The sequence below is a fragment of the Anas acuta genome, chromosome 6, assembly GCF_963932015.1.
Source record: "Anas acuta chromosome 6, bAnaAcu1.1, whole genome shotgun sequence".
NCBI lineage: Eukaryota > Metazoa > Chordata > Aves > Anseriformes > Anatidae > Anas > Anas acuta.
The window spans coordinates 9,248,680-9,276,475 of NC_088984.1; the positions used below are offsets into that span (position 1 = coordinate 9,248,680).

Genomic DNA, 27,796 nt, shown 5'->3' on the forward strand with positions numbered 1-27,796 from the left:
CTCTGAAGTACAAACATCTTCCAGGAGAACTTAAGCAATACCAGAAGTGAACAGACTTATGAAAGAATCTTAAATGTATAACCTAAATTTATGTGGATATATCAAATTTCCCAAACAAGCTAAAGCCAAAAGTCCTTCCTTTTGCATCACACTGACAGAGATAATCAGCTAAAATCATTCAAGTACCAACCACATGTTCATAAGAATAACCTTGGCCTGGTACCCATTTCCATGCATCTGAATCACTTTAAGACATAATGGCTTTAAACTAAAAAAGGGCAGATTTAGATTAGACATTAGGAAGAAATTCTTTACTATGCAGGTAGAGAGGCACTGGCACAGGCTGCCCAGAGAAGCTGTGGCTGCCCCATCCATGGAAGTGCTCAAGGCCAAGCTGGATGGGGCTTTGGGCAACTTGGTCTGGTGGGAGGTGTCCTTGCCCATGGCAGGGGATTGGAACTGGATGGGCTTTAAGGCCCCTGGCAACCCAAACCATTCTGTGATTCATGATTCTATGATTCTAAGATAGCAAGAAAAAAGGTCTAAAGGCATAATAAATGGATTATATATAATGTATATATATGTAGATATATCTATGCTTAAGAAATTCATTTTTATGGGTCCATTACATAAGCGTTTCAACAACACAGAATGGTATACACAGCAATATTTTTGCTGTCTCAATCCAAAAAAAAAAAAAAAAAAAGAACAGACAACAATACATAAGGATTAGATACATAAAGTTTTATTCTTTAAAGATTACTTTAAACACTGTAAAGCTTACTAATCTGCCACAGAACACTGACACTGTGCCATACTCATTAAAGCACTGTCTGTTTAGACAAGTAAGAAAACTGAAGAAAATGAAAAGGATTTGCTTTAGGCAAATGGGAACAAGGCAGAAGCAGCCAACAGAGCTGTCTCATGAAGCTCTACGGCTGAAGGTATATCCCCCCACTGTGCAGTTCTCCTTTGCAGAGGATCCAATAGCTGATAAAGAGATTAGAGCAGATTTAAGTGAGCCTGTAAGAAGGACCATAAAACCAGCTGCATGTGTAAACAGCAGCTTCCAAAGGGAAAAGTTAGCAGTTCACTACAATCCCAACCCAAGGTGAAATGACTACAGCTCCAGTAAACAAACGAGAATCCTTCTGCTCAGGAACAGTAATGATAACTGGGGAAAACAGAACAAGGAGACACTCCATATGTATATAAGCCTGCTGATGCATGAGCACATACTTCTCTGACGTCCTCCTGTATAATAGAAAGAAGTGGGAGGGAATGCTGGAGGGAACTCATCTGCTCTCATTCCGGTACTTGCAATCACAGAATCCCACAGAATCACAGAATTTCTAGGTTGGAAGAGACCTCAAGATCATCGAGTCCAACCTCTGACCTAACACTAACAGTCCTCCCCTAAACCATATCACTCAACATCTAAACGTCTTTTAAAGACCTCCAGGGATGGCGACTCCACCACTTCCCTGGGCAGCCTGTTCCAGTGCCTCACAACCCTTTCAGTAAAGAAGTTCTTCCTAACATCCAACCTAAAACTCCCCTGGCGCAACTTAAGCCCATTCCCCCTTGTCCTGTCACCAGGCACGTGGGAGAACAGACCAACAACCCCACCTCGCTACAGCCTCCTTTAAGGTACCTGTAGAGAGCAATAAGGTCACCCCTGAGCCTCCTTTTCTCCAGGCTGAACAAGCCCAGCTCCCTCAGCTGCTCCTCATAGGACTTGTTCTCCAATTCACCATTTAGGTTTTCCCGTACAGTAAAAATGTTTGTCTTAGAGGTCAGGATCCATAATAGTAATGGTGTAGCACATCAGGTTTCTACTCATGTACATTAAGAGCTGCTTTCTTAGTCAAAAATGTATTAGCTTAAAAAGGTCTCCCACTTCCACAGACATTGCTATGGTAACTGAAATAGTAACCTCAATACGTGCACTATACTCAGGAGACTTTTCCTTCAACAAACAAGGAGAAGTAAGGTTTATTAAGTGTCTGGTCCACTTTCCTAGGGGTTCACATGCAGAATTACCATACTTACCCCCAAACATGAGGTTGATATCTATAAAGTTTACTTGGAAAATGTAAACCATTCTGCTAACATCTTCTGAAATACAGTATGCCATGTATGACAGATACACTCTGCCTGTGTAAACATTTTGTAAGTACATTGACCTCTTTGTTAAATTTTTAATGCTTTGGGTTGTGGAATAAGACAAAAATGAATGGGACATTTGAAGAAAGACTGTAATGAGTATTTTTGGCTAAAGGTGGAAAAAGGTAGTTTGATGTTCCACCAGCTGGAATACCTAATTTCATTTTTCTTCATGTACACAATCTGTGTATTTTGTCCCATTAAGCATGGAATATTTCCATGTCTTTCTTAATACAACTATAAGTAAGGTGTTACAAAAAATAAAAGACTCTTCAGGAAAAGAAATTTGTGGTAATCTGCAGAGGAAAAATGTCTAGTAAAAAATAAATAAATAAATAAATAAATAAATAAAAAGCCCATAAAAAAAACAAAAACCTTTTGCAGTCAATAATGGTAATGGTCAAGTGAAAAGAGGTACAAGACAGTGTAGAGGTTATATCTAGTACAATGCCGTATCAGTGTACAGAGAATGTCTGTGAGGAAAGGGAGATTTCTGGAGAGGTGTGCTAAGAAGTCATTTACAAAATGCAATGGTGACACAAGTTAATGGCCCTGAATACATAGCACTATTTAATGCGTGTTAGCGATCATTAACAGTGACACCAGTATCGACGCAGCAGTGGGGCTTAACACAGTTGATCAGAGCAGAAATTACCCAAGATCCACTTTCAAGCAACCAAATCATGTGGTACCTTAGAGACCTCAATAATATCAATAAAAAACAGAAAAAAATATAGTATATGCAGCAGATCCTGATGCTGTGGTCGTGAAGGAAAGTTCAGTTAAAACAGCCACTAAATGACACTATTTAAAAGCTAGACTGCGTATAGCCTAGAGTAAAAAATAACTGAGGGAAAAACTACTTCACAGGTTGTAACACAATAAAGAAGGGCAGAGAATCAGTGGATAAAAGGAACAGTCCTCTGTCCTCCCCACAGGGAAGATCTCTTTTGCCAACTTCTGACACATCAAAATAGATTCCTGTACAAGGTTGAGTCTCTGAACCTGAAACACAAAAGCACCTCTGTATCATGTAAGAAAATTAGTATTTGCTTTATAACAACAACTACTGTTGAAGACCACCATCTGTTGTCTGGTAAGTTAGTATGCAAGATGAAATCTCCATGTCCATGCAGAAAAAAAATGTATAGAATCCATTTTTAAGGGTTTTTGTTACATTCATGCACACCTGCAAATCAAATTATCTCATGATTTCTTATTTGCACTTCTGCTATAGCGCATGAAATCATTTATTTCTATTTGTTGTTTCTAGTTCCTGTTCACATTAAAATTTTAGGAGCTTTATACGCCACGTATATATTCTGCTTTCATGCATTCTTCACCTATAAAATTTAAGGATACATTCATTTTGTAACAAGAGACACGCAGAGAAAACAAAACCAAAGAACTACCACAGTTAAACTTCAATTATAAATAAATAGATAAAATTTCTTCCTAAACCAAGATCAGCCATTATTTGCAGAGCCACAATTCCTGCATCAAGGGACACAATGGGGAACATTGTGCCTGGTACCAGGGATAGTTGCCACCACAACCTTGGCCTGAATGACCAATTACCCACCTACAACTGACCTGAAGAGAAACTTTCATCCTGAGTGCAAAAACAGCCCCAAACCCCTGCATTCAATTCCTTAATTTGAGAAATTAATCATGCTGCTATCTCAATCAATTTTACAACGACTTTAACTCTTTTGTTTAAGTTATTTAAAAATAATAATAATAATAAAAAAAAACAATCAATTTTACAACAGCATTAACTCTTTCATTTAACAAGTTGTTTAAAAAAAAATAAATAAATCAGTGGAAAACTACTGATCAAAACATTTATTCCCCTATTTGACAGTTTCTGAAAGAAAGTTTAGTCAATCCAGACACTCCACGTATCTTTCCCTATTTTTTTGGCACTTTTTCAAAACTCGGTATTAAGATTTGGCAAAAACTGGGTGTGTAATTCTCACCACTGCTGCAGTTCTATGAAAGAAGAGTTTTAGCTAAAAGCTTCCAAAGATTGGAGCTCTGTCTGGGATTTTTTTATTTGTTCTTCAACGTGCTGCTTTTCCCCACATGGGGAATCAACGTCCGACCCTGCACTGCCTTACAGAAATAAACCCTTCACAGTGAACCACAGGCAACAAAACAACTCTCTGGCCTGGCTTCCAGCTCCTGGCTCTGTACAGATAGATTCAGATAAATAATGAAAGCTATATCCAGAGCTGGCAAGAGTACCACTGTACGTACCTCTCTCACATCTTCCGAAGTCCCTGCCAGAGCATTAACGCATCATATCACTGCCTAAATAGCTGAATGCCAAGCACAGATCCTGCTGCACTGAAAATGCACAATGGCTGCATTCCAGCCTGGCTGCTTCTGACTCATGTAGGAGGAAAATAAAATAAAAAATAAGGCTTCACTCTTAATAACATCCATTATAAATTACAAGAGTAATACCAACACTATAGCTATGTGTAGCTATGTAATTGTAATAGAGATTTGCCTGTTTGTCAGCTCCAACTCAGCTGCAACTTTCTGGAGCAGAATCTGTGTTCTTTTGTTGCTCAGCGATGGACTGATTTCTTACACTTGACCCATATCAACTAGCAAACAACACTCCTCGCTCAGCTCTGATAAATAAAGTTCACATTTGTCTCGTGCACAGGAAGAAGCTTCCTTTAAAAAGTGCCAAATGGTTTAAACCACAATTTCCTGCACAAAGCTGGCACAGGTTGTACTGTGGAATCTCAGTGTGCTTTGCTTCCCAAACCACTTTCGTTTTTATTATCTACAATTCTTACAGCAATTTCAACCATCTTCATGCCAAGATTCCCGGATCCACTTTTTATTTATTTTTTCAGTATAAACGAGAGCCAACAGAGACTTGAGCAAAGCACCAGCTCCAGCAAAGGGTACACATTTCAGTCCCTAGGTGACAAAGGCAGAACACAGCTAGAAAAGATGCTCGGGACAAACACAAATAAGCACATGGGAAGCCACTGTCTCATTCACTCCTTAAGGAATAAAGCAATAAAGCAGCAATAATACTTCTGCAGCCAAATAACACCTTTTTCTGCTAACTTTAATACACAATCTAAAAAATATTGCATTGAAGTGATTATTAAATTGTAAAACAAGAGTATCAATTGTAAAACAAGAGTATATTAATCTTAATAGTAATATTTACAAAATGAGAGACTGTATTGGTAAATACAGTAAATGTTTGCAAAATAAAACGTGAACTGGGGAGAGGGATTTCATCCAGAAACCAGTCCATTGGTTTCACCACTGATTCCAAGGGTAGGCATCATTCATTCCTTTCTTCATGCTGATAAAATTGGTATGTGAAACTACATAATAATGCCATCATCAAAGCCAGTAAATATTACTCAGAAAATGAAAACCATGTCTCTACTGAAGCTAATAAAGGAAATTCTGAAACAGTGAAAAAAGAAATATAAAACAAGTAAATGCAAGGGCTTGAGTTAAAAAACAAAACAAAACAAAACAAACATACATATACTGTCTTGATACAGTTCTAAAGGCCGACTGAAATAGTGAAAATACTTCTGTCTTGAGATGAAATAGTTTATCATCATCTCAAAAGAAACACATTGAAATTGTAAAAGGAAAAGTGTTGGAGAGTCTTTGCCTTTACAACATATGTGCATGGAAAATCATTTGTTTTGGGAATGAAATCCAAACAGGAAAATGAGTCCCCTCCCCAAAACACCAGCCACTGAAATCCATCCCAGCTATTCCCTCTGTGCTGGTGCCTGCCACCTCCCAAGTCCTCTCTTCACTTCCCCAAAACCTACCCTCCTTATGCAGCAGGACTGTATTTGCCTGCAGAGATGTGATGCTGAGCAGCCATATACATCCCCCTGTGATGCAGAACTGTAAGGGTTACTCAGTAAAGGAACAGACAGCTCCTCCAGCAGCAAGCAAGGCAGAAAGAGAAAAATATTTCTTTTATCATCTCACAATTTCAGCATAGAACCTTACAGAAGTTTTACTTTAAGCAGATGCCCACATCCCTCCCTGCTCTGGAAAGCAGATCTGTACCTATATCTCAGGTGATTTGCTGAGCTGTAGTACAACACGGGATCCAAGGGCATAGCCTGCTGCAGGCTGTCACTCAGACTTCAGGCTCTTCTCCAACACTTTTAATTTAGATACATGAAAAATATCATGACTGTGCTGACTACATACCCATCTGAAGGAAACAAACAAGCATCCAGCACACCTTTTTTATGCATAGGAAAGGTTGACAAAGATTATCTAAACAGCAAAAATGAAATCAAATCTCATACAAGCAGAAGGAAAAAAAAAAAAAAAAAAAAAAAAATCAGGTCTTTATTGTCATTAACAGCCAGGGTTAAAATCAGTCAAAAGCAGTAAAAATTCAAGACAGAAGCAATATGATAGATACACAAATCTCTTAACAAGATTTTTTGGCAACAGAAAGTCCAGGAAAGTTTAACTGCAGTACCTTCTTAAATGTAATTACTCTGCATATTTAAACTATGCTTCCAGCTCTACTCTGCAGTGGTACTGTCTCATCTCAAGTGATGTATACAGTTTTGGGCACCGCGATACATGATAGATGTAAAACTATTAGACAGTGTCAAAAAGAGGGCAGCAAAGATGGTGAAGAGTCTGGAGGGCAAGATGGATGAGGAGTGGCTGAGGTCCCTGGGTTTGCTCAGCCCCGAGCAGAGCAGGCTGAGGGGAGGCCTCATGGCGGCCTGCAGCTCCCTCACGATGGGAGTGGAGGAGCAGGCGCTGAGCTCTGCTCTGGGGACAGCGACAGGACCTGGAACAGCACAGACCTGGGCATCAGGAAATAGTTCTTCACCGAGAGGGTGGTTGGGCACTGGGACAGGCTCCCCAGGGCCATGGTCACAGCACTGAGCTGCCAGAGTTCAAGAAGTGTTTGGACATTGCTCTCAGACATGGGGTCTGGTCTTGGGTGGTCCTGTGTGGAGCCAGGAGTTGGACTTGAGGATCCTTGTAGGCCCCCTTCCTACTCAAGATATTCTGTGATTCTAAGTAAAGCAAGCTGTTTCGCCATCTAATGCAGAACAGTAGAACATGCCTTATCAGTAGCAATGTGCTGTAGTAAAGTACTTATAAAAGTACTATAATAAAGTACTTGCTTTTATTATTCACTGGCAGCATTTTAAATTCTCACTTTCTATTAGAAAATCTGAAGATCAATAATGCTAAGGAAAGATGTATTCTCATATCACTTCTTCAAAACTATGCCAAGAAACTGCAATGCTTTCTGAAATCTAGTGCTCTTTCAGATAACACTGATTGAACTGATGGCTACGTATGCTCTCCTTAATGTCCTTTTAAATAAAGTTGAATTGATCAATTTATAATTGAAAAAAAAAAAAGCTTACTAAATGGCTGAGTGATTATTTTCAAGAAAAATACTAGCCCTTATCCATAAAGCAAGAAAGAAACAAAACAATACAGGCATATTTGATGCAAAATTTCAAGCCTTTAAAAATTGCCTTTGAAGTTAAAAAGAAAAAAAGGGAAGTGAGAGGAAACTGAAGGATATCTACATAGATATATCTTAAAATGATGATCAATAGAAACATGTTTTCTTACTTATTAATTTCTACCAATTTCTATTAATTACTTTAATAACTTTCTACTAATTAATTTATTTGGCAACAGCTGATTATCTCAGATAAAGAACAGCACTTCCTCTACAGCTTTAAACATCTGAAGAATTATTAACTGGTGGCAGGCACATAAAAATGTGGACTCAGTTTCAAGTAGAAAAGAAAATGGACTGTGAAAACATATAGGAGCTTTTCTTATTTAAGACTGGATTATAGTAGAAGTAACTACATGGCAATAATCTTTGTAGTGGATGAATTTCCAAATGTGGAAGAAACAATATTGTGTTGGAAAGATAATGCTAAACAAACTAATATCTTCGTATGGAAAGTTTTACTGAATGGCAACAGGTAAACATTAGACCTTACCTAAAATCCATCTCGAACTCACAATTCTTAATTTAAAATTGGAAATTTTTCTACAAAATATTCTCTACATTCTGAAGGAAATGCTTACTGGAGGAATCATTTTTTCAATTTCTATTCCCATCCTTTCCGAGGAGGTCAAGATGATAACATTTTTAGATGTTTATTCTAAATTATTTATTCAAATTCTACTCTAAGAGGTGCGTAAAGTAAGTAGCTACTTATTTTCCACAAAAACTTTCCTGTACAGAGTCCAGATGCACTTACTCTGCCAATATCCAATCAATGTGCAAGGTGCTCCCCTCCAGCTGCATACTGCACAATCTCATCACTTTTACACTAGATTGCTTATATCCTCTGTTATTTTGAATGACGCCTATAAAATTATTTTCCATTTTATGAGTTTCTTAAGATGGATTTTGAACGCCACAAAAGAAACCTGTATCCAAGCAAGTGGTTATCATCAATTTCAACACTTTGGCATAGACAGAAATTTAAAATTAGAAAACCATTTCAAAAATTAATGAAACAGACATTACAAGGAAAACTCGGGCTCCGGCCAATTTCAAGAGAGTTTGAGATTTTAACTGATTCTTTCTCAAATGGTAGTGACATCATTCAGTTCTTAAAATGACCACCTAGATTCAAATTATATGAGAGATAGTACACTTACCATTAATCCATTTGGCTTCTGGATTATGAACTATGAACTCTTTTCTGAAGAGATCTTCCAAAGACAATCTGGTTTCAGATGAATTTGCAAGTTCATCTAAAATAAGAATAACAGGATCATTTATGATGGTTATTAAAACAATATAATTAGCGTAGTTTGCAAAACACTGGAATTAGAGGACTAGAATACATAGTTCAGAGGTCTTGTTGAAATCATTAACACTACCTTGCTCTAATGTTTTTCACTGGAAGTAGTAGTTTCATTTTTCTTCAGTAAAGCTTGAGGAAACAAAGCACTAGTTGGTACCTTACAGACAGGACAGCTGAAACATGAAGTGTGTGGCTGGTTACTATTCCGGCAATGTAGCAGTATAGCTCCTTCTTCCCACCCCTCTACTCCATGAGAAAACTGATTTCAAACCAATACAAGAATTTCATCACAGCCACAGGATGAAGGCCATATTGATCACCTTTTACAAATAGAAACTAAGTAATATACTCCTGTAAGTAATTGGTTTGGAGCCAATCTCATGTATTTTAGGATCCAAATCTTGGGAGGAAAAAAAAAAAAAATCAAATGCACATTTTATAGCCTGTACTTGTTCTTGAGTGATAAGTACTGAAGCCTTGTTTTTTTAACCTTGGCTATCAGCTTTGTGTTTTTCCCAAAACATGATAGGGCCCTGAAAGTACTTTGGCAAGTTGGCCAACACTTATTTTAAGGTGCCAGCTTTTAAAATCAATTCCATACTTTAGAAATGAAAAAGGAAACTCTGCTAAATTCTGCTTTTCTTGTGCTTTAGGTTAACTAAACGATAAGTTTTAGAGATTGAAAGGTGAACTGTCACACAAAAGTGTGATATCAGAGGCAGTATTCAAGCAAAAATACTATTTTGCTGTCAAAACACAAAGCTTCCAATGAATATTCATATATATCAGCTATGTATTTCAATGGCTTTAGTCTATTTAGAACTGCAGTTGCCAAAAGCTGTGTTGTACGTCCCCAGTGCACTAGCAGAAATATGCACCTATTCACTTCCTACACAATCAGCCAGACAGCTGCCTACTTGAGTCTTTTAATCATTTTATCATTATCGGGGAGGACTGTCATAGATTACAGCAGTATCCCTCTGTTCTATGAGCTTTTCTCTCCAACATATGGGCGCTCCAAACTACTCTCTTTGTGAAAGGAGCTTTTATTTTTTAGAGTCAGATTTTGTCTTTCTGGATTGCTGATATTAGGTATCACCACTGAGGACAGACCCATAGGAAATAGTATCTAGAATCACAGCAATCAAGGAACAATATTGTCATCTTTATGTTGACCCAATGTGCTACAGCACAATTTTAACAAAGAAAACGTGCTTTGTAAAGGTAGCAGTATCCTGTAATGCCTTTCAGATGAAAATATGAGCCCTTCACAGTGAATGAAGTCCAGCACTGTTCAGTTATCAGTGTTTATTCAGCCAAATTTCTCAATTAGAGGCCTGGCTGAAAGCTTACAGAAATGAACAACATGTTTTGTTGGTGTGTTTTTTTGTTTGTTTGTTTTGGTTTTGTTGTTGTTGACCTTTTAAATGTCAGCACTGCCTGCTGCAGCCACTTCATTTAGTATTCATAAGGTGCATCTTTGCTGCATTGGAGACAAACTCCTTTCTAATGCAAGCCACACATTTAGGATAGATGCAAGGCCACCATGGCTGCTCACTCCATGGCATTTCTGTGTTTTGCATGCACCTCCCTCCCAGCTCTCAATAAGCACTTACTCACCGTAATCAACTCCTCTTGTACATGATATAAGGTTAAGCATGCAGAGTTTTTCAAATCCTCTCTCACAAGACAAGCGTTCTAATCCTTAAATAAGCTTTTTGGCCTCTTCCTACCTTCCAGGGATAAAAATAGTCTATTTGGGTTGTTTTTTAGTCTCCAAGTCCAGCACAGGACAGAATATTCCACTTGTAGTCTTACCAGAGCTTTACAGCAGAGTAACATCATCTCTCACGGTTTATACCTAATCCCTCTGTTCACACATCATGGGACCTTGTTAGCTCTTTCTCCTGCCACACATGGAGTTTTTATCTTCAAAGCAAGCATATGTTGTTACATATGCTCTGCTCAGCTCCACAAATATATTTCCTGTCTTCAAAACACTACCTTAGACTTAACAGCATCAAATACTGGGTTCTTCATAAGCCCATTTTCCCCACTCTCCATAACCTTGCATACTACCTATCCCACAAGCTGTTTTCCATCACTCATTCTGGTATAACAGACCCTGGTCCTGATGCTGTTTGTGATCTCAGAAGGATTCCCCTTCTAACCTTTCATGAGTCTATGTTTCTATTTGTTGTGACCCCTCATATATTGCCAGTCTACCAACTATCAATCAAGATCACACAAGCTGTTATGCTGCCACAAATTGTCTTGCCCAAGACAGTTTAGTTATCACAGATTGTTTTTTAACTGCTTTAATAAAACTCAATAGAACAATACATCAAATGTGTGCAGAAGACTATCAGAGAAGAAAGGCATACCAGTTCTGCTTTTCTGTCTTTTAATTCACAAGCCTGACAAGTAATCTTGAAATAAATTGGATTTTAGAGTAACTTTTAAAATTGATGTTAGCATTTCTAAGATGAAACAATCAGCATCTTCAAACGACTTTAATATATGTTTGAAAAGTTGTGAGTTTTTTTTGGTTGGTTGGTTGGTTGTTTTTTGTTGCTGTCGTTGTTTTGCAATGCAAAGTCATGACCAAAATAGAGCCTTGTTTGTAATCTTGGACACTAGCTTTCCAGCTTTCCACTCTGACAATATTGCATATTGTGTAATTTTTGAGTAAAATACAGATTTGACATTAAAAAAAAAAAAAAAAAAAAAAAAAAAGAAAAGTACTTTACCTTCCCCAAATGCTTAGTTTATGTATAGCAAGATGAATTTCTCACCATGTGAGCTCTCTTTACCCCCTCTCCTGGGTAAATCTTTCCTGAGCACAGGCACAAATTGGTATGCATTTTGCAAAGCACTCTTTATTTCTAGTCTACCTTTTTCCACTGCATGTTCACTACCACATTACCTAATACCCTACTAGCTCTCTTTCTTTTCCATTTTACATTTAAATGAATTATTCCTTGAAGGAATCATATTTCACTGTCCTCACGCTATTTCCCATGGATTTCTATATTTTGGTATGAAATTACATAGAAAATGAACACAAGATTACAAAAGATATAAACAAAATCAAATGTTAAAAACCAAATAACTAAACCATACTTTAAACACATTCACAGTTCAACAACTAGTGCATATTTATTCAAAATGACAAACCTGTTCATGTTTACTAAACTAGAAGATGGCAAAAATAGAAATTGAATAGCCTTATTATTTTTCATGAGTTTACAGTATATTATTTTTGCAAATGAGTAATTAAAAATAGTCTAAAACCTCAAAATCTACTTTCTAGCTTAGAAACTAAAATTAGAAATTATTTAGTGCAGTATATTAAGTCAAACTCCTTACTGAATTTTCTGTGGGGATTAAAAAAAGTTTTAACACTAGAAATAAAAGATTGATATTAAATGATGCCTGAGAAGTGGAAAAACACCACTAGTTAACTGTGTGCAAGCTAACATCTATAATTAAAAATTAGCTTAGTTTGTATTACGTTTGTACGAAAAAGGAAAAACAACTTGACATAAAACAGATATCAAAACTTGCTTGATAATTTATGGTAGTTACATGGAGGCTATATGTAATTAAACAGAAGCTTGAATCTTTTTTGTAATGGGTATCTACTTCAGCAAAAAATATTTTAGTTCATTTTCTATTCATTTAAAGAGCAACATGAGAAATGGTATGGTTGGTCCCAAGCCTGTTCTAAACAGAATATTTACCCACTGGACATAATCCCAATAGATTCCATTCCTGGAGCTTGACTTTACTCCAGTTTCACAAAAATATCTTCCATGAGTTTGGCTGACCTACATGCTCCCTAAAGGAATTTTTCTGCAAAGCTGTCCTTCTCCCCATCAAGAGGTGTCAAATCAAACCATGTTTTGCTAGAGTTCAGAAGCCACTCTGCTCAACAGTAATTACCACACATCAGCAAACATGGTTTAAATGTTGACATCAACATATGTCAGCAAAGGAGTCCCAAATACAGCATTCAAGTCTGCCACATCTTCAGAAACTGTAAGCTACCATGAAGGTAGAACTACTGTCATTCCCAAAAAGAGGACCAGCCTTAAGTGTTGCAGCAAAACACCTCAACAAAAGTGGCAGTGTCTGGACAACTCTTAGAACATTTTCTTTCATTTTCTAGTACCTCCACCTGAACATTCCTTGGTTTTGAAATACAGATTTACACGAGGTCTTAAGGTAATTCTTACCATGTGGCACATCCTGCCATGATGCAAAGCTTGAAAACACACTGATTTAAAGGCAGGAGTGAGGCACTGACCCCAGAAAGTCTACCTGTGACTATTTCAGTATGTTCATGTATATGATGAAACTTCAAAAATGTAATAAAATAAAAACAGAACACGTAAGATACCTGTGTTACGTTTATATTGACATATAATGATAATATCTGAAAAACAGCTATTTCTGTTTCTCAGATATTATCAGCTATTTAGCACTGGCCATTAATTCACAATATAAAGAAAGAAAGTTATTATTCTCAAAGTATTTTCTTTTATTGTCTCTTAAATACTTCTCCAGTAATCTCCAAATATCACACTAAAAAAAAAAATCACTGTTTTCATAATTAAGTTGGCCTAGACAGACTTTTCTGAAACTCCAGGTTCTTCCACACTCAAGCCCTTTACTTTAACACGATTATATTCTTTGATATCCTCATGTACTTGCTTTTTCAATACACTTATCTAATTGCAGAGAAAACTATCAGGGATAGCTGTCTGCAAGCCTTCTACTTCCACCTACAGAGCAACATAACAATTTATATTTGGTGGACACAATGGTTTTGTTTTGCTTTTTTCCTACTAAATCCACAGAGAAACATTCACAGAGAGCAGTTAAGAGTCCCAGCGACCGGTAACAGGACTGGGAGGCCATTCAGACCCTACTACTAATCCATTACACGACTGAAATTGCCTGTTCTTCCATTTTTCAGTCTCCTTGTTGAGAAAACTAACATATTTCTAAAGCTTTCAAATATTATCACAGATGAAAAACAATATACAGGAACCAAAATATTACCAATATCATTATTTGTTTACTAAAGCCACAACCATAATTGTGACACAGATATTGCATTTTGTACTTTAGCAGAAGCTACAATATTAACAGCTCAAAATACATCCGTTTTTGTACATTCAAGCAATAATTCATGTACCAAAATAACAGTACTTGTGTTTTAGGAGTAGCTAAAGTCTCTTTGAAGCATTTTATATGTACCTTACATACATGTAGAATTTAAAAACAAAAAAACAAACAAACAAAAAAACTTGTTAGCTGATTAAAAAGCATTGATCCCTCTATCAAACAAGGCATGAAAGATGTTGCTTAAAGCTTGAGATAAGTCAAAGGACAACGTATTAGTTGTACAACTACTAGTGTACGTGGACCTAAGGGTTTCTCACATTGTGGACAAAACAATGTATGAACAATTGTAAGTAAAACAGATCATTTCTGTTGGATTTAGCATATCAATAAATCCAATCTTGCCTTGACATGAATTTCACTGAAATGCTTTATAAAGACTAAAGAGGCTTCTGAGCAGCCACTGTCTAAAATTATCATTATACCCCTAAAAAGAAGCAGAATGATGCACAGTGCTTAGGGAATTTGTATGAAGTCTAAAAGACACCCATCAGTACAGGCAGAACTAAATAGAGAAAGAAATCTAATACTTAAAACAGTAATATTGGAATTGAATTGCAAAAACAAATATTTATAACAACACATTTGTACCACCTTAGCACTAATCACTTTGCAATAGAAACCTTTGAAGTAGTCTCCTGAGTTTTTCGCTTCCTTGACTGCTAAACATCCAAAAGTCATCTTGGATATATATTCAGAATCAGACAACTTCAGCTACAGTGCTTAGCACCCATCAGCAAAGCAGCAGAGTATCAGAACATTATCTTCCAAAAACATATTAATCATGAAAGTGAAGGAGGAACAGCACTGATTAAGATCAAAAGTAGGGAAAGCAGCTGCCCCACAATGGACCTCCAAAGCTTTCTTTGGTAAGCATTTTTAACCTGCAGGAAACACCGGTTTTACAGACTAGATCATTTTTGGAAAAAGGCTTTTATTTATATCAGGTTCTACAGTCTCTTTGGGATATCTTAGAACATCTGAGCTGACAGAACTACTTTTCACTCGCATGACTTGAACAGAAATGTAGGTCCCAGCTTACATCAAGTTTTCAAGCAAGTTCTCTGGATTTTGAAACCACCCTAGAGATGTTGTAAATCACTAAGTTTTTTTTTTTTTTTAACATATTCAAAAATAATAATATTTCCCTAGTTTGATTATTCTTTTTTTTCCAGCAAATGCCTTCAAAGAATTCAATTTATGTTTTTAAATCATTAATAATTCTATTCAGATATAAGAGCCAGAACTGATGTTTATCATTGTGAATTCCAGCATAACACTTTTGAGATTTTATAAGCTGTGAAAGAAAGGAACCCCTCACTGAAAAGTAAAACACTCTTTTGTCTTAAAGTGTACCACGACATGCCAATATTTGCCCTCTGTGTCTGATTTTATTATTCCCTGAAGAAACTCATATGCACTGAGACTAGAGAGGCACAACTCTGCTTTTATTTGTCTCAGAATGTCCTAAGTGGAAACAAGCAGTCATTTCTTTATCATTACCTTGGACAGCACCGTTCATATGTAGCAAATTTTTCTACAAAATAGAGGAAGCAGAATAGCCCAGAATGTTCCTACATACTTGCTTTGCTTCTCAGAGGTATCTGTCTTGCTACCTCTGAGAAGAAAAGCTTTTTGATCTTTTTCCATTCAGTTTTACCACCTTCCTTTCAAGCAGCAGCAGTTTATTAGCATGCTTGCTCAGGCATGGACCCACCAAGCTTCCGTTGATGACTTCATCCTGTGGTCAAATGGTGCAGAACCATCATTTAATGCAGAGCATTTTGCTAGCCTTTTGGCTTATACAAATTGAACTCACATGGCAAAACATTTGCAGACCAATATTTATTAGACACACCATCCAAATCAGATACTTTACATCATAATTTCAAATCTGATAGAAGGAATTCAAATTTGACAGGAAAAAATCAATTCTGATAGAAAGAATTCAAAGATACACATACATGTAGGTAAACAGTTGCTGCCCCAGCAATAAAATCTTTAGAAAATAACAAGGACCAAATTAGAACAAAATAACCATTAGGCATAATTATTTATATATGTGCAGTTGTTATTTTGTCTATTAATTGCCCCCCACTTTTTTTTTTTTTGAGTTTTGACTTTTGAGGCAGGGGAAGTGAACTGTTAACTAGTTTCCTTAGTTTTAGGTCACATAGTTGTTTATTAAGAGAAAGAAAAGGGAAAAAGATTGTGCAGGTACATATGAAAGATGCATGCTTCTGATTCAGTAAGTTTCATTCTCAGTATTCGTTTTCTATGATATATAGCCTTCTCTTAGCTCATCCGTGAATCAGAAATTACACTAAGACAAGTGATAAAATCTTAACATTCAGCTCATACCCACTGAGGCTAATGAGGATCGCTTGTAGCTACCTCAAGGCTGACACAATCCTAAGAACCTGCTGCCACAGCCAAATGCCTCTGCTCCACAAGGACTCCAGTAACTCTCAAGTCCCTAAAGGCACCAAATTTATAGTAGCCAGAAGTTAAAAATTCTTAAGGGCAAGAGATATTTTAACATTTATATGTCATTTTAATGACTGCATTATGAATCATACATCTTCAATAAGAAAAAATAAAGAAATAGGTTACCTGGGGTTAAAAGAATGACAGACATAGTGATGAGTGAACAAACAACTAGAATCACCAGCAGCGCAATAGCAATTCCCTTCCAGTTCCTCTGCGGAGGGCTGTTACTTCCAAGTTCCTACAGGAATGGAAAAAAATAAAATAAAAGGAAAAGACCGTGTTTCATAATCATATATTTCTAGAACTATTATCAATAGGAAAAATTGCTCAGTGCATGCTCATAATCACAGCATGGGAGGTGATCACTATCCCTCCCCTCTCAATAGTACACATACATAACTCCAAAGGTGCATATCTAAGGTGCATAACTCATGTTTTTTTTATTAGATATATCTTTTTTTTTTTTAATACATGTAAATTTATATCCCCTAAGAGACAACAAAATGAGCTTATATAATCTATCCAAAATATGACTGGTGTTAAAACGTGCTGAACATAAATTTCAGGACAATATCAACTAGCAGTTTATAAGATAATTGCAGAAATGAAACACAGCAATTTACTGTAATTCCACCTAACGTGGTATGGACCATAAAGGTTTAAATACACATCCTTTTTAATGTATACTATTAAACTTATTTGTAATAAAAAACATTTACAGAACAGCCTGAGGCTCCATCCAAAGCTGAACAGCCCTTCTTTCTCTATACAGTAGCTCAACTGTAAACTGCTCCCTTATTACTCATAAAAATCAACAGTAGCTTGTAACTAATGTTAAATGAATGCTTCTGTAACGACTAGTATGCTTAAACCTATGTTCTCTGTAGTTCATGTTTAACTCCTACTAACTTCAGCTGAACACAATTTAGATTTGTTAATAGCCACAATGCACTGCCTGTATTCACAGTACAATTTTAGACCAAACAACAGGTTAGCATCCTACAACAGAATGACAAAAACAATAAGACAATTGTCTCACACGATCCTAATTTGCTCCCACAGTAAGCATTTTTTCTATCTATATCCACTCTCTCTGCCACATTTACCCATATATACCACTATCATCTGAAAATTAAACTGCTGTGATAACACTCTCTGTGAAAAGAAACATCTGAAGATATTATTTGAGCCTATTTACAAAGCTGATTTACATTACATGAATGCAGCACAACTTTTAACCAAGCTCCACTGAATGGGTGGAGTAAAAAATGTGAAATTTAGCCCCCGCACATGGTTTTGAAAGTAAGGCCACATACAATCTCTCTCCCTCCCCATGACCTGGACCTGCATCAACAAGGCTCTGTGAGACAGCTGCCACCAAATACATAGGGAGGGACTCCCAAGAAAGATGAAAGATTATGATGAAAGACTACTTGGAGTCTCTCCTATTTGATCTGGGTTTGTCACAAGCACACAACAAGATACCATTTTATCTTTCCCCTTTCTGTAAGCGAAATGGATAGGGTAGCTCTGCCACCTCAGCCATCTTCTGCAGGGAGGACTAACCTGAAGGAAGACATCTCCTGCTATGTTTCATAAGCTTTCAAAAAGATATTAACACTTTGTCACACATGGATTATTTCATTTGTGTTTTCCAAATTATATATGAGTGAGAAATTGAGATGTTTTAAGAACAGAAAATGACATGTTCTTATACTTTTTTGTTTAGAATACACCGCTTCTAAACCACATACCACCCAGAACAGCACGTTTAACAGCATCTTGATTTTGAACCCCTCAACAGTGCACTTCTACCTGCGCAAGACAGTTTTTCTCCCTGGTTCTCTTTTCAAGGAACTTCAAGGGAAATTGCTCTTTGCAGTCTTCAAGCAAACCCATAGAGGAAGTCTTGCAGAAGCCCTCAACCCAGTGCAACCCCTGTCAAGGAACTGCAAGAGGGACCTGGGGGTCATGAGTCAGCAATGTACCCTTGTGGCCAAGAAGGCTGATGGTATCCTGGGATGCATTCAAAATAGTGTTGCCAGCAGGTCAAGGGAGGTGACAGTCCCCCTCTACTCAGCCCTGGTGAGGCCCCACCTGGAGTATTGTGTCCAGTTCTGAGCTCCCCACCAAAAGAGGGACATGAAACTATTGAGGCGAGTCCAGAGGAGGGCTACAAAGATGATTAGAGGACTGCAGCACCTGTCATATAAGAGAGCTGGGCCTGTTTAGCCTGGTAAAGAGAAGACTGAGGGGAGACGTCGTCAATGTATATACACATCTGAGGGGAGAGTGCTAAGAGGATGGAGCTGGTCTCTTTTCAGTTGTGCCCAGCGACCGGACAAGAGGCAATGGGCACAAACTGAAGCACAAGAAGTTCTGGTTGAATATGAGATGGCATTTCAATACTTGAGGGTGACAGAGCACTGGCAGGAATTGCCCAGAGAGGTTGTGGAGTTTCATTCTCTGGAGATATTCAAAACCTGCCTGAATGCCATCCTGCACAATGTGCTCCAGGTGATCCTGTTTGGCAGAGGGGTTGGACTAGATGACATTCAGAGGTGCCTTCCAATCCCGCCCATTGTGTGATTTTTCTCCTGGCCTGAAATGGCCACCAGGCTCCTTTCACCTGTCTGGCGTAGGTGGTTGCCTATTCCTGAATAGCCTTATAGATAGTGGGTCTTCAAGGGTGTATATCAGCATCATACGCACGCAGTTTTGTGATCCCTTGGCTATGAGGTTTGGATGGATCCCAAGACAGTCCCATTACAAAATCTCTAAGGTCTTGACATAAATTGACATCCAATCTATTATTTTCACTCAAGTAAGAATTATTTCGATATTCATAGTACAGTCTAGAAAATTAGGACTTATCCTAAAGAAAACAGTATAAGCCTTATTGTTATGACATTTAACAGAGTCCAATTGTAACAGAAGAACTTGTAGTTTGTATAAGTAAGCTGTGGTGAAACAGCAGCAGTTATTCCCTGAGAATTGTGAGAGGCTACTGTAAAGTATTAAATTAAAATGACAGAAGCTGGACAAGTTGATGAATGTCCTCTGTACTGAAGCCTCTAAAAATTGTACAAAGTCTTTATTATTCAGAAGGTTCTTCTCTGAAGATGTGAATATCATTCAGTTTCTAAAAATAAATGTCCACTTTAAATACTTCTACAAATTTTTGAAAGGAAAAGATCAAATAGCACACAAAGCTTACTCATACCCACAGTGAGAAAGAAGTCAGGTTTCCAGCTAGAAACTAGTTTGCTAGCTGAAAACACTGGAAACTGGCATAAAGAGAAAGACTTATCTCTAAGACAAGATAAGAGATAAATTGGTTTTAATAACTTGGTAAAATTGATTAATTCCAATTTATTAAAAGTTATTAATGAGGATGACATTATGAAAAGACAACATTCTGTAAGACCTTTGTGAAGATAATGCACACACAAAAAAAAGATTTGATGAAACATCAGAAAATTACTATAGTAATGGAAACTCATAATATAATCAATATCAAGGACATCTTTGATCAACTTTCTTGATGTTAAGCAATGCAACTCTTTGAGAACAACCTATGAAGTTTAAAAATACAATAAGTTGTTAAATAAATAAGATATATTTGGCCTTGCACTGCTTTTTGAATGATATAAACAAGAGGAACTGCTTTTTGAATGATATAAACAAGAGGAACTTAAACAGCTTTTTAGACCATAAATCATTGCCAAGACAGAAGCTGTGACTTTTTGGTAAGATAGAGGCATTCAAGAGGAAATATCTAAGAAGCTGTACAATGAGAAGCTTCTGACATTGTAAAGTTTTCCCATAACTAACAGCTAACTGGCAGATGGAGAACATGCAGATGGAGATTTAAGGATCTAATCTTCTTAAAAGGCTCTTATATTAAAGTGGTTTGAAAAAATATCAACTTCTGAAGACGGTGTTTTATATATAATACTATCTATAATGTTATTATAGATTTTACAATCTAACTCTAATGAATCAGAAAATGGCTGCCTAAAGTGTAATACAATTGCAAGCATTCTCATTATTTATTTAAAGTACCTTTTTCATGAGCCATTTGATTGCATTGTTGATAAAAACAATCCTTAAGTAATATATATTTCTGAATGTAGTTTGTGATTGAGTAATACCTTACTAAAACACATCTGCAAAACAAAATATCTATTCTAGTTCATGCACAAGAAAAGTACACCAATGTTGTAGGTCAAATTGCTTTTGGCCTATTCCTGCCGAATGCTAAATGCTAGAAAAATTCATCCAGAAAACACAAAAGGCAAATAAAAATCAAATATGCGGAAGTGTTTTTCTTTCGCCTCTACTAGGTTGCTTTCTAAATATAACACAATTTACTGACTGATGATGAACTGATTCACTGCAAGCATGAAAATCTGTAAAGTCCTAGCAGGATGTGGCTTTGAATTTCAAACTATTTTACAGAGTCATTAAGGTTGGAAAAGACCCTAAAGATCATCTGGTCCAACCATCACCCTACCAGCAGTGTCACCCACTAAACCATGTCCCTAAGCATAATGTCCAACCTTTCCCTGAACACCCTCAGGGATGGTGACACCACCACTTCCCTGGGTAACCTCTTCCAATTCCTGACTACTCTTTCTGAGTAACCTCATCCAACAATGCTGAGGAGATAGTCTCTATTTTTCACAAAATATGGAGTCTGACATATATGTTTTATCTTTAAAATAAATAACTAAATAACCTTCATAACGGATGTTACACCTGAGTCTAACAAGAAGATATAATTCAATGTCCTATTACAATAGAAATAATAAGATTCATTTAGTTTCCATTAAATTCATTTCATATAGAGATATCTTTCATCATTTGACACATAAATTAAAGTGCTTATTATTTAAGTGTGCTGTTTCCTTTGAAGTAGCATTGGGGATATTGATTTGGGAAAAAAGAATCCGTTAAAATTAATAGATATATTAAAAAAAGTAACAGCCTCTAATATTTTCAGATTTGCACCTGAATAAACTTAGCCTTTCTTGTAAGCAGCAAAACCAGAAGAAAATCACAGCTTCCTTGTTAAAGCTTAACAAGTTGAACAGTTTTATTCTTAATCAATGACGATAAAAAGCCTTTAAGACGATTTTTCCAGCAAGCATGCATACAACAAAGGCAAAAACAAAATGTCAGAAAAACACTGCCTTAACATGATGCATTAATGAGTCTGGTTTTTGAATTGCCTTAACAGCACTTTCCAAACTTCTCGGAAAACTTGTTATGTAAACCATAATTCAATGTATCTTCTACCACGGTATTAATGACAGAAGCAGGAGGACACTGCCTGGTGGGAGCAGTCACACTGAAGGGCACTGGCTGAAGCCTAGGGACTGAAGATTGCCTCTGCCAGGCTTTTGCCAGAGACACAGGTTAGTTAAAATGCAGCATCCCAGTTAGGACAAGAAATTAAAAAATAAACTTTTAGGGAGACACTAAACCTTCTGAGAGCTGGAGTTTTGCTAAACAGCTATTCTAATAGTACTACCTCCCCATGCTGTGACTGACCTAGCTGATAAACAGTGAGATGATCCAAACACAGAAATATGTCTCCATCAATAAAAATCACAAACAAGAATTCCAACAGTTTTAATTATTTCTGCTATGTTTATGGGTACAACTCAAAGCTAAAGCTGAGGCTGACATTTGTGCAGCCTTAGGTGAACGTTACCAGGTTCACCATGTTCAGTGATACAAGCACGCAGGTGTGCACATAGGTGTTTACCCCTGGACTGTGGGTTTTTGGAGCAGAAAAAACAGCAGCACTGAGCTGCAGCAGTGCCTGGTGGTTGCCTGGTTCCCCCAGTACGTGCTGGGGTACAACGGGCAGTGAAAAGATTTCAGTCAGAGGACCACAGTTAGTTTGTGCTAACAAAGCATCTTCTGAAGCCTTGAATGAATTGTCTTTCTTTTGTCTTCCTTTTTTTCTTTTCTTTTTTTTTTTTTTTTTTCCTGTTTTTCCTAAACTGTTCCTGTACTGTCACCATGACAAAGCCTACAGAGGAAAGCTCTAAATCACAGCTTTCCTTTATTTTGGCAGGAATTTCAGGGGCAAAGTGCATTATGCTATGAAAAGCAAATGTAATTTGCTTTGCAGTAGTAATGAGAATGAGGCTCATTCTCTAGCTTAGATGTAATCACGACAATATCACTTAATGACTCCTCCAGCATCTACTTCATTAAACACTATCATTTACATTCGCCAAACATGAAGAAAAGGTGATAAACCTAAATAGACAAACAGTTTCATGTTGTATCTCAGGTGTTTTAAAAGACAGACCCAGGATACTTACAATAAAAAGCATGCAGACTTTCTGGAGCTCTGGTCTTGCAACTGGTATTAAATACTACCTGCCTTGATTTTGTAGTGTTACTATTTGCAGGAAAATTACTACAAAAAGCATTTAGAATTTGTGATTAAATGATTGCATCCATTCCTTTCCAGCTGTTTTTGAGTAATCCCATGGCCTAGATAGCAAGAGAGACTAAAAGACAGACCCACAAAGTGGCACAAGATAGTTACAATCTATTTGCATAAGTACCTATCATTTTCATCCCTCATGCTCCCTTTACAATTTGCCGTGTTATAAGATCCTATTGCTGCAGTTCTTGTCTGAATGATTATGGTCATACAATTACTTTCTCTGGTCAATATCTTCATTCATCAAAATGTTTCAGCTTCCTTTCAGAGGTGCTGTAAAATGCCACTTTCACCGGAATGCATGATTTGCTGTCAGCCCTGTGGATAATGGGCTTTTTAAAAAGAGAGCAGCTTGTTAGCAATTATACTGCTTAGCATAGGTATGGGATTTGGTTCTGGGAACAATTTAACTTCACGTTTTTATTTCTCTGGGATGTGCTGGTAAGAGAAACCCTTCTCTCTACTTGCAGAGCCAAATGTGGTGGGAGGGGGGGCGGAATCTTCCCAATCTAAGACAAAGAAGACAAAAATCCACCTCTGTCTCCGTAAATAAATAAATAAACTCAAAGAATAAATGTGCACTTATAAGTTATTCAGAGAAGGGAAAATCAATGACCCATACTGGTTATGTATTTTCTTAACTCTGCAAAACATCTTGTGTTTTTTTTCAGCCTTGATCATTTTTGTTCTAAGCACAGAGGTTTTTCTCCTGGCACTGCGAGTTCCCATTCATGAACTGCGTGATATTTTAGAAGAGCTACATCAACACCCTTACTTCCAACCACTCATGGAAACAGTCAGAAACATTTATGGAAACTATTATGGTTAGTATTAAGAAGGAATTTCATATCTTCCAACCGATTTTGCAGTGTACCTTGTAACACTTACTAAAACATAATGAGTTAGCTATTACTAGAAAAACAAGTAAGAACACAACTTCTAAAGCATTCTACCAAAAATCACTGTTTAGGGTCTAATCACAGTAGATGACTTTTAAATAGATGGAAATTTTGATCAGCACAGCTGATCAAAACAGCATGACGTGCACAAATCAAAATTTATGACCATCTACTTTCTTATGCATACAATAGTATTCTCACTCATAGCATAGAAAAACAAGGGGAAAAAAAGAAAATTCTCAAGCTTCATGGTGCACAATGTTAGAAGATATGTAAAAGTCAGGTAGTGGAATGTCAGTCCGTATAGCAGTCCATAAGGACTGCTAAATAGCTGTGGCAGATGGAGAGTTGGATAAAATAATAATCGATGGCAAGACTAGTTTGTATTTGAAATAAAAACCAGTCATGATGGAGAGACAAGCTTCAGCAGACAAGGGAATTGCTTTGACTTTTGGGAGCTGAGTTGAACGTAACACATTTTTGTAAAGAGCTACAATGCCACATAGAGTTATTGCAGCTTCAGAGGCAACTTCATTGTGACTCAGTATTTGAAAGTTTTTCTCCCTTTTCATCTTGTGTTCACGGTCTTTTGCAGTTTGCTTCTAAGTTTCACAAGGAAAAATACTGCACTCTAGCCAGTTCAGCAGAAATATTTGGACTATTATGGAGAATCACAAAGTTCTAGTAGGATGTGTGTAAATATGTTGAGGCTTAAAAGTACCTGTGTACACTAAAGTTACATTTAGCCCGCTGTGAGGATTTTTGTAAGTTCCTGAGTAGGATAATTGAACATCTGCTTGGCTAATTAAGTCTATTTGCAACACTCAACCAATCTTCCCTAAGAATCTCACCTCCGTACAGCTAGTTGTCAAGAAGAGTCACACCTCCTTTGGGGGTTTGAGGATCACTGCTAACCCTGGTGTGACTGCGGGCTACCTTCCCAATATCCTCATCAGACCAAAGCTCCAATATTTGCACTGTGCTACATCTTCTCTTCCTCACACAAATCTCATCTTGAAGCTAATGAGATTTTTGTCTGAATATCTATATATATATATAGATATATCTGTATCTTGAAGATTGCCTGTAAGATTGCATGGAAATAAAACAAATGGTTCATTTCCAGTAAGCCCATGCATCATTAGTATCTACAGGAAAGTAACAATTCATTTATCATAATTAAACAAAATTCTTAATGTATTTTACCAAAGTAATGCCAATGACAGAAAAAGATGGCAAAGCATCAGACACAAACATGATTTTATTGCAGATGTCTGTGATGTAGAGGAAGAAGTCTACATAAATACTGACATGGTCATTTATGGCCAAAAAGGTATTTTCACAAATTCCCATCGATCCAAACTTTAATGAAATGTCACAATATAGTAATATATTTCTTCCACTCTTGAAGAAAAATCAAGTAAAAAGTCAAGTAAAATAATATACCTTTAAAAGAGACATACGGAATTGGATTAACACAGGCTATACAAGCTGCATACCTACAGATCTTTCAATATATATAACAGTAATTTGTGGGAATTCTTCATTTTCATTACCCAGAAGCTAAACAACAATTTGCCTGATTTGCAATTAAAAATAAAAAATCATTTAAATGTATTTTTAATTCTCAATTTCATTTTCAAGTTTCCATAACAGAGGACTTCTAAAACTGACTTAGTCAATTTTGGCATTACTGAAAACATCTGTCCGACAACATATCACTGTTCACTGAGGGTTAGAAACAAGGAAAGGTTACCATACTGCAGCAATGTAAGTTAAATTCATGCCACATAATTTTATAATTTAAATTGAATCCAGTATAATCCATATGTAGTGTTATAACACTTAGCTGTGCAGAAGATTCTAACTTTAAACAAAGACTACTGTTAGACCAGAAGAACCAAAATCGCCTTCTGGAGTTTCTTATTGATCAGGTGTTTATACACACAATTGATTTTATATCATTTAAGAGTCCCCAAAGAATTGATACAAGGAAGAAGAAAAAAAAAAAAAAAGAAAAAAAAAGTCAGTAATATTAATTCAGGAGTTATCAAAATACAGAATAAATTTGTAAAGAATATTTCACAAATTTCCATCAATATTTTTCCACTTGTGTTCAGATTATACAAAACTTGCTTGCAAATAAAACAGGTAATCAGGTAATTAAAATCTAAGCATGTCTTAATCTTTTGTGGGCATATATAGATATAAATAGATATATATACACACATACGCATATAAATGTCTCATTGTGTATATATATATATATATATATATACACACACACAGATTCTTAAAGGCAACATTACAATAAAGAAATCCAAATGTAAGTAAACCAAAGAGTATCAGTGGCAGGAAAGGGAACACCATAACCTCTGATTTAGGGGGATCCAGGGTAGTAGAAAGTTGGATGAGTTTCCCCAATGTAATGGCAGAGTGGCAAAACACATATCTTTAGATGAATACCTCTGAGCAAAACTGTAACAAACAAAATTATTTGGCCAGTTCCACTGGGCTCTGATTAGAAATTTATCTCCATGATTAAGTTATCTGGTTTGCAGAAAAATAAAAGAACTTTATGTAAAACAGAGGATTATGATTCATCAGAACTAAAGACATGTTTTTTTCCTGTATGCAGTTAGAGGGTGAAGACTAGACAGGAGGAGATTCATAGATCGGATACTATATTATATAGAGATAATATATGTATAATCACCTAATGAAACCAAGACCACAGTTCACTTAAAAGCAATGCAAGTCCATACAGGACTAATGACATTACATTTTTCATATGCACATACATACATGAATAGAGCTTATGAAAAGGTATTTATAGAAAGACTATGGGTAACCAACTTATCTCCCTATATATACTCTACTCAATTAACAAGCAGATGCAGTACTAGACGAAAAAAAAATACATATATAACAGGAATTTCTTGGCTGTTTTACAGGATTCATTGATTTCAACAGTATATTTTAAGATAATTTAAAAATCCAGCATTCTTTTTTCCTACAAACTTTTTAACTTAATGGCTAACACTACCTACATAAAATACTTTAAAGGCTACCTTTATGTTTCATGGAAAATGTAAGTGTGGATTTCTTCACATGTAAGTGCCAATGATTAACAAGTGTCATTTCAAATTTGTGGAAGTCTGCCATAAATTATTTTTTGGCTAATTCACAGTTTATTAAAAATGCTAGTAGTATCTTGTGCAGGAAACTACTCTTCACATTTTCTGTTGAGTCTGCGATGTTTCAGAAACCTGTGAGGTCTCTTCCTGTTCTCTACAGTTGATAATATTATAAGCTCCTTTTCCATGTAGAATAACCAAATAATCCTTTATATCCTTCTCTCATTTGTGTAAACAACTTATTAAGTTTTATGGGAGCAGCTATATTACAGTTGATGAAGTTACACCTTTAGGCAGCTCTAGATGTTTCCATGGAATTAGTTTTGAATAACTAGCCCAAAGAATTAGATTCTTGAAGCTAGCCTGGCACACACCAAGTGATAAAGGAAGCAGCAGGACACGCACTGCACCTGTGATTTCTGGCTACAGTGGCCCTCCAAAGAAGCAAATCCACAAGTAGAGGATGATGGATACATACAGCCACATCCCCAAATACACAACACAACATAGCTACTGAAGTAGCTGTTGTACAGCACATGGAGCGGGCAAATAAAACTAGAGACTGAACTCCATCCTTTCAAAGTTCACCACCAGCAGTTAGGAGACACA

General features: G+C 36.6%; 1 protein-coding gene across 5 annotated transcripts in view; it reads right to left on the minus strand.

The window, feature by feature from the left end:
• The window catches only part of DPP10 (dipeptidyl peptidase like 10), a 471,329-nt gene that overhangs the window by 186,424 nt on the left and 257,109 nt on the right, over positions 1-27,796 (minus strand). For all 5 annotated transcript variants that reach the window (XM_068687295.1, XM_068687296.1, XM_068687297.1 and 2 more), the window contains exons 2-3: positions 16,806-16,920; positions 8,854-8,949 (exon numbers count right to left, since the gene is read on the minus strand). In XM_068687295.1, coding sequence (XP_068543396.1) covers positions 8,854-8,949; positions 16,806-16,920 — 211 coding nt within the window. The remainder of the gene's footprint in view (positions 1-8,853; positions 8,950-16,805; positions 16,921-27,796) is intronic.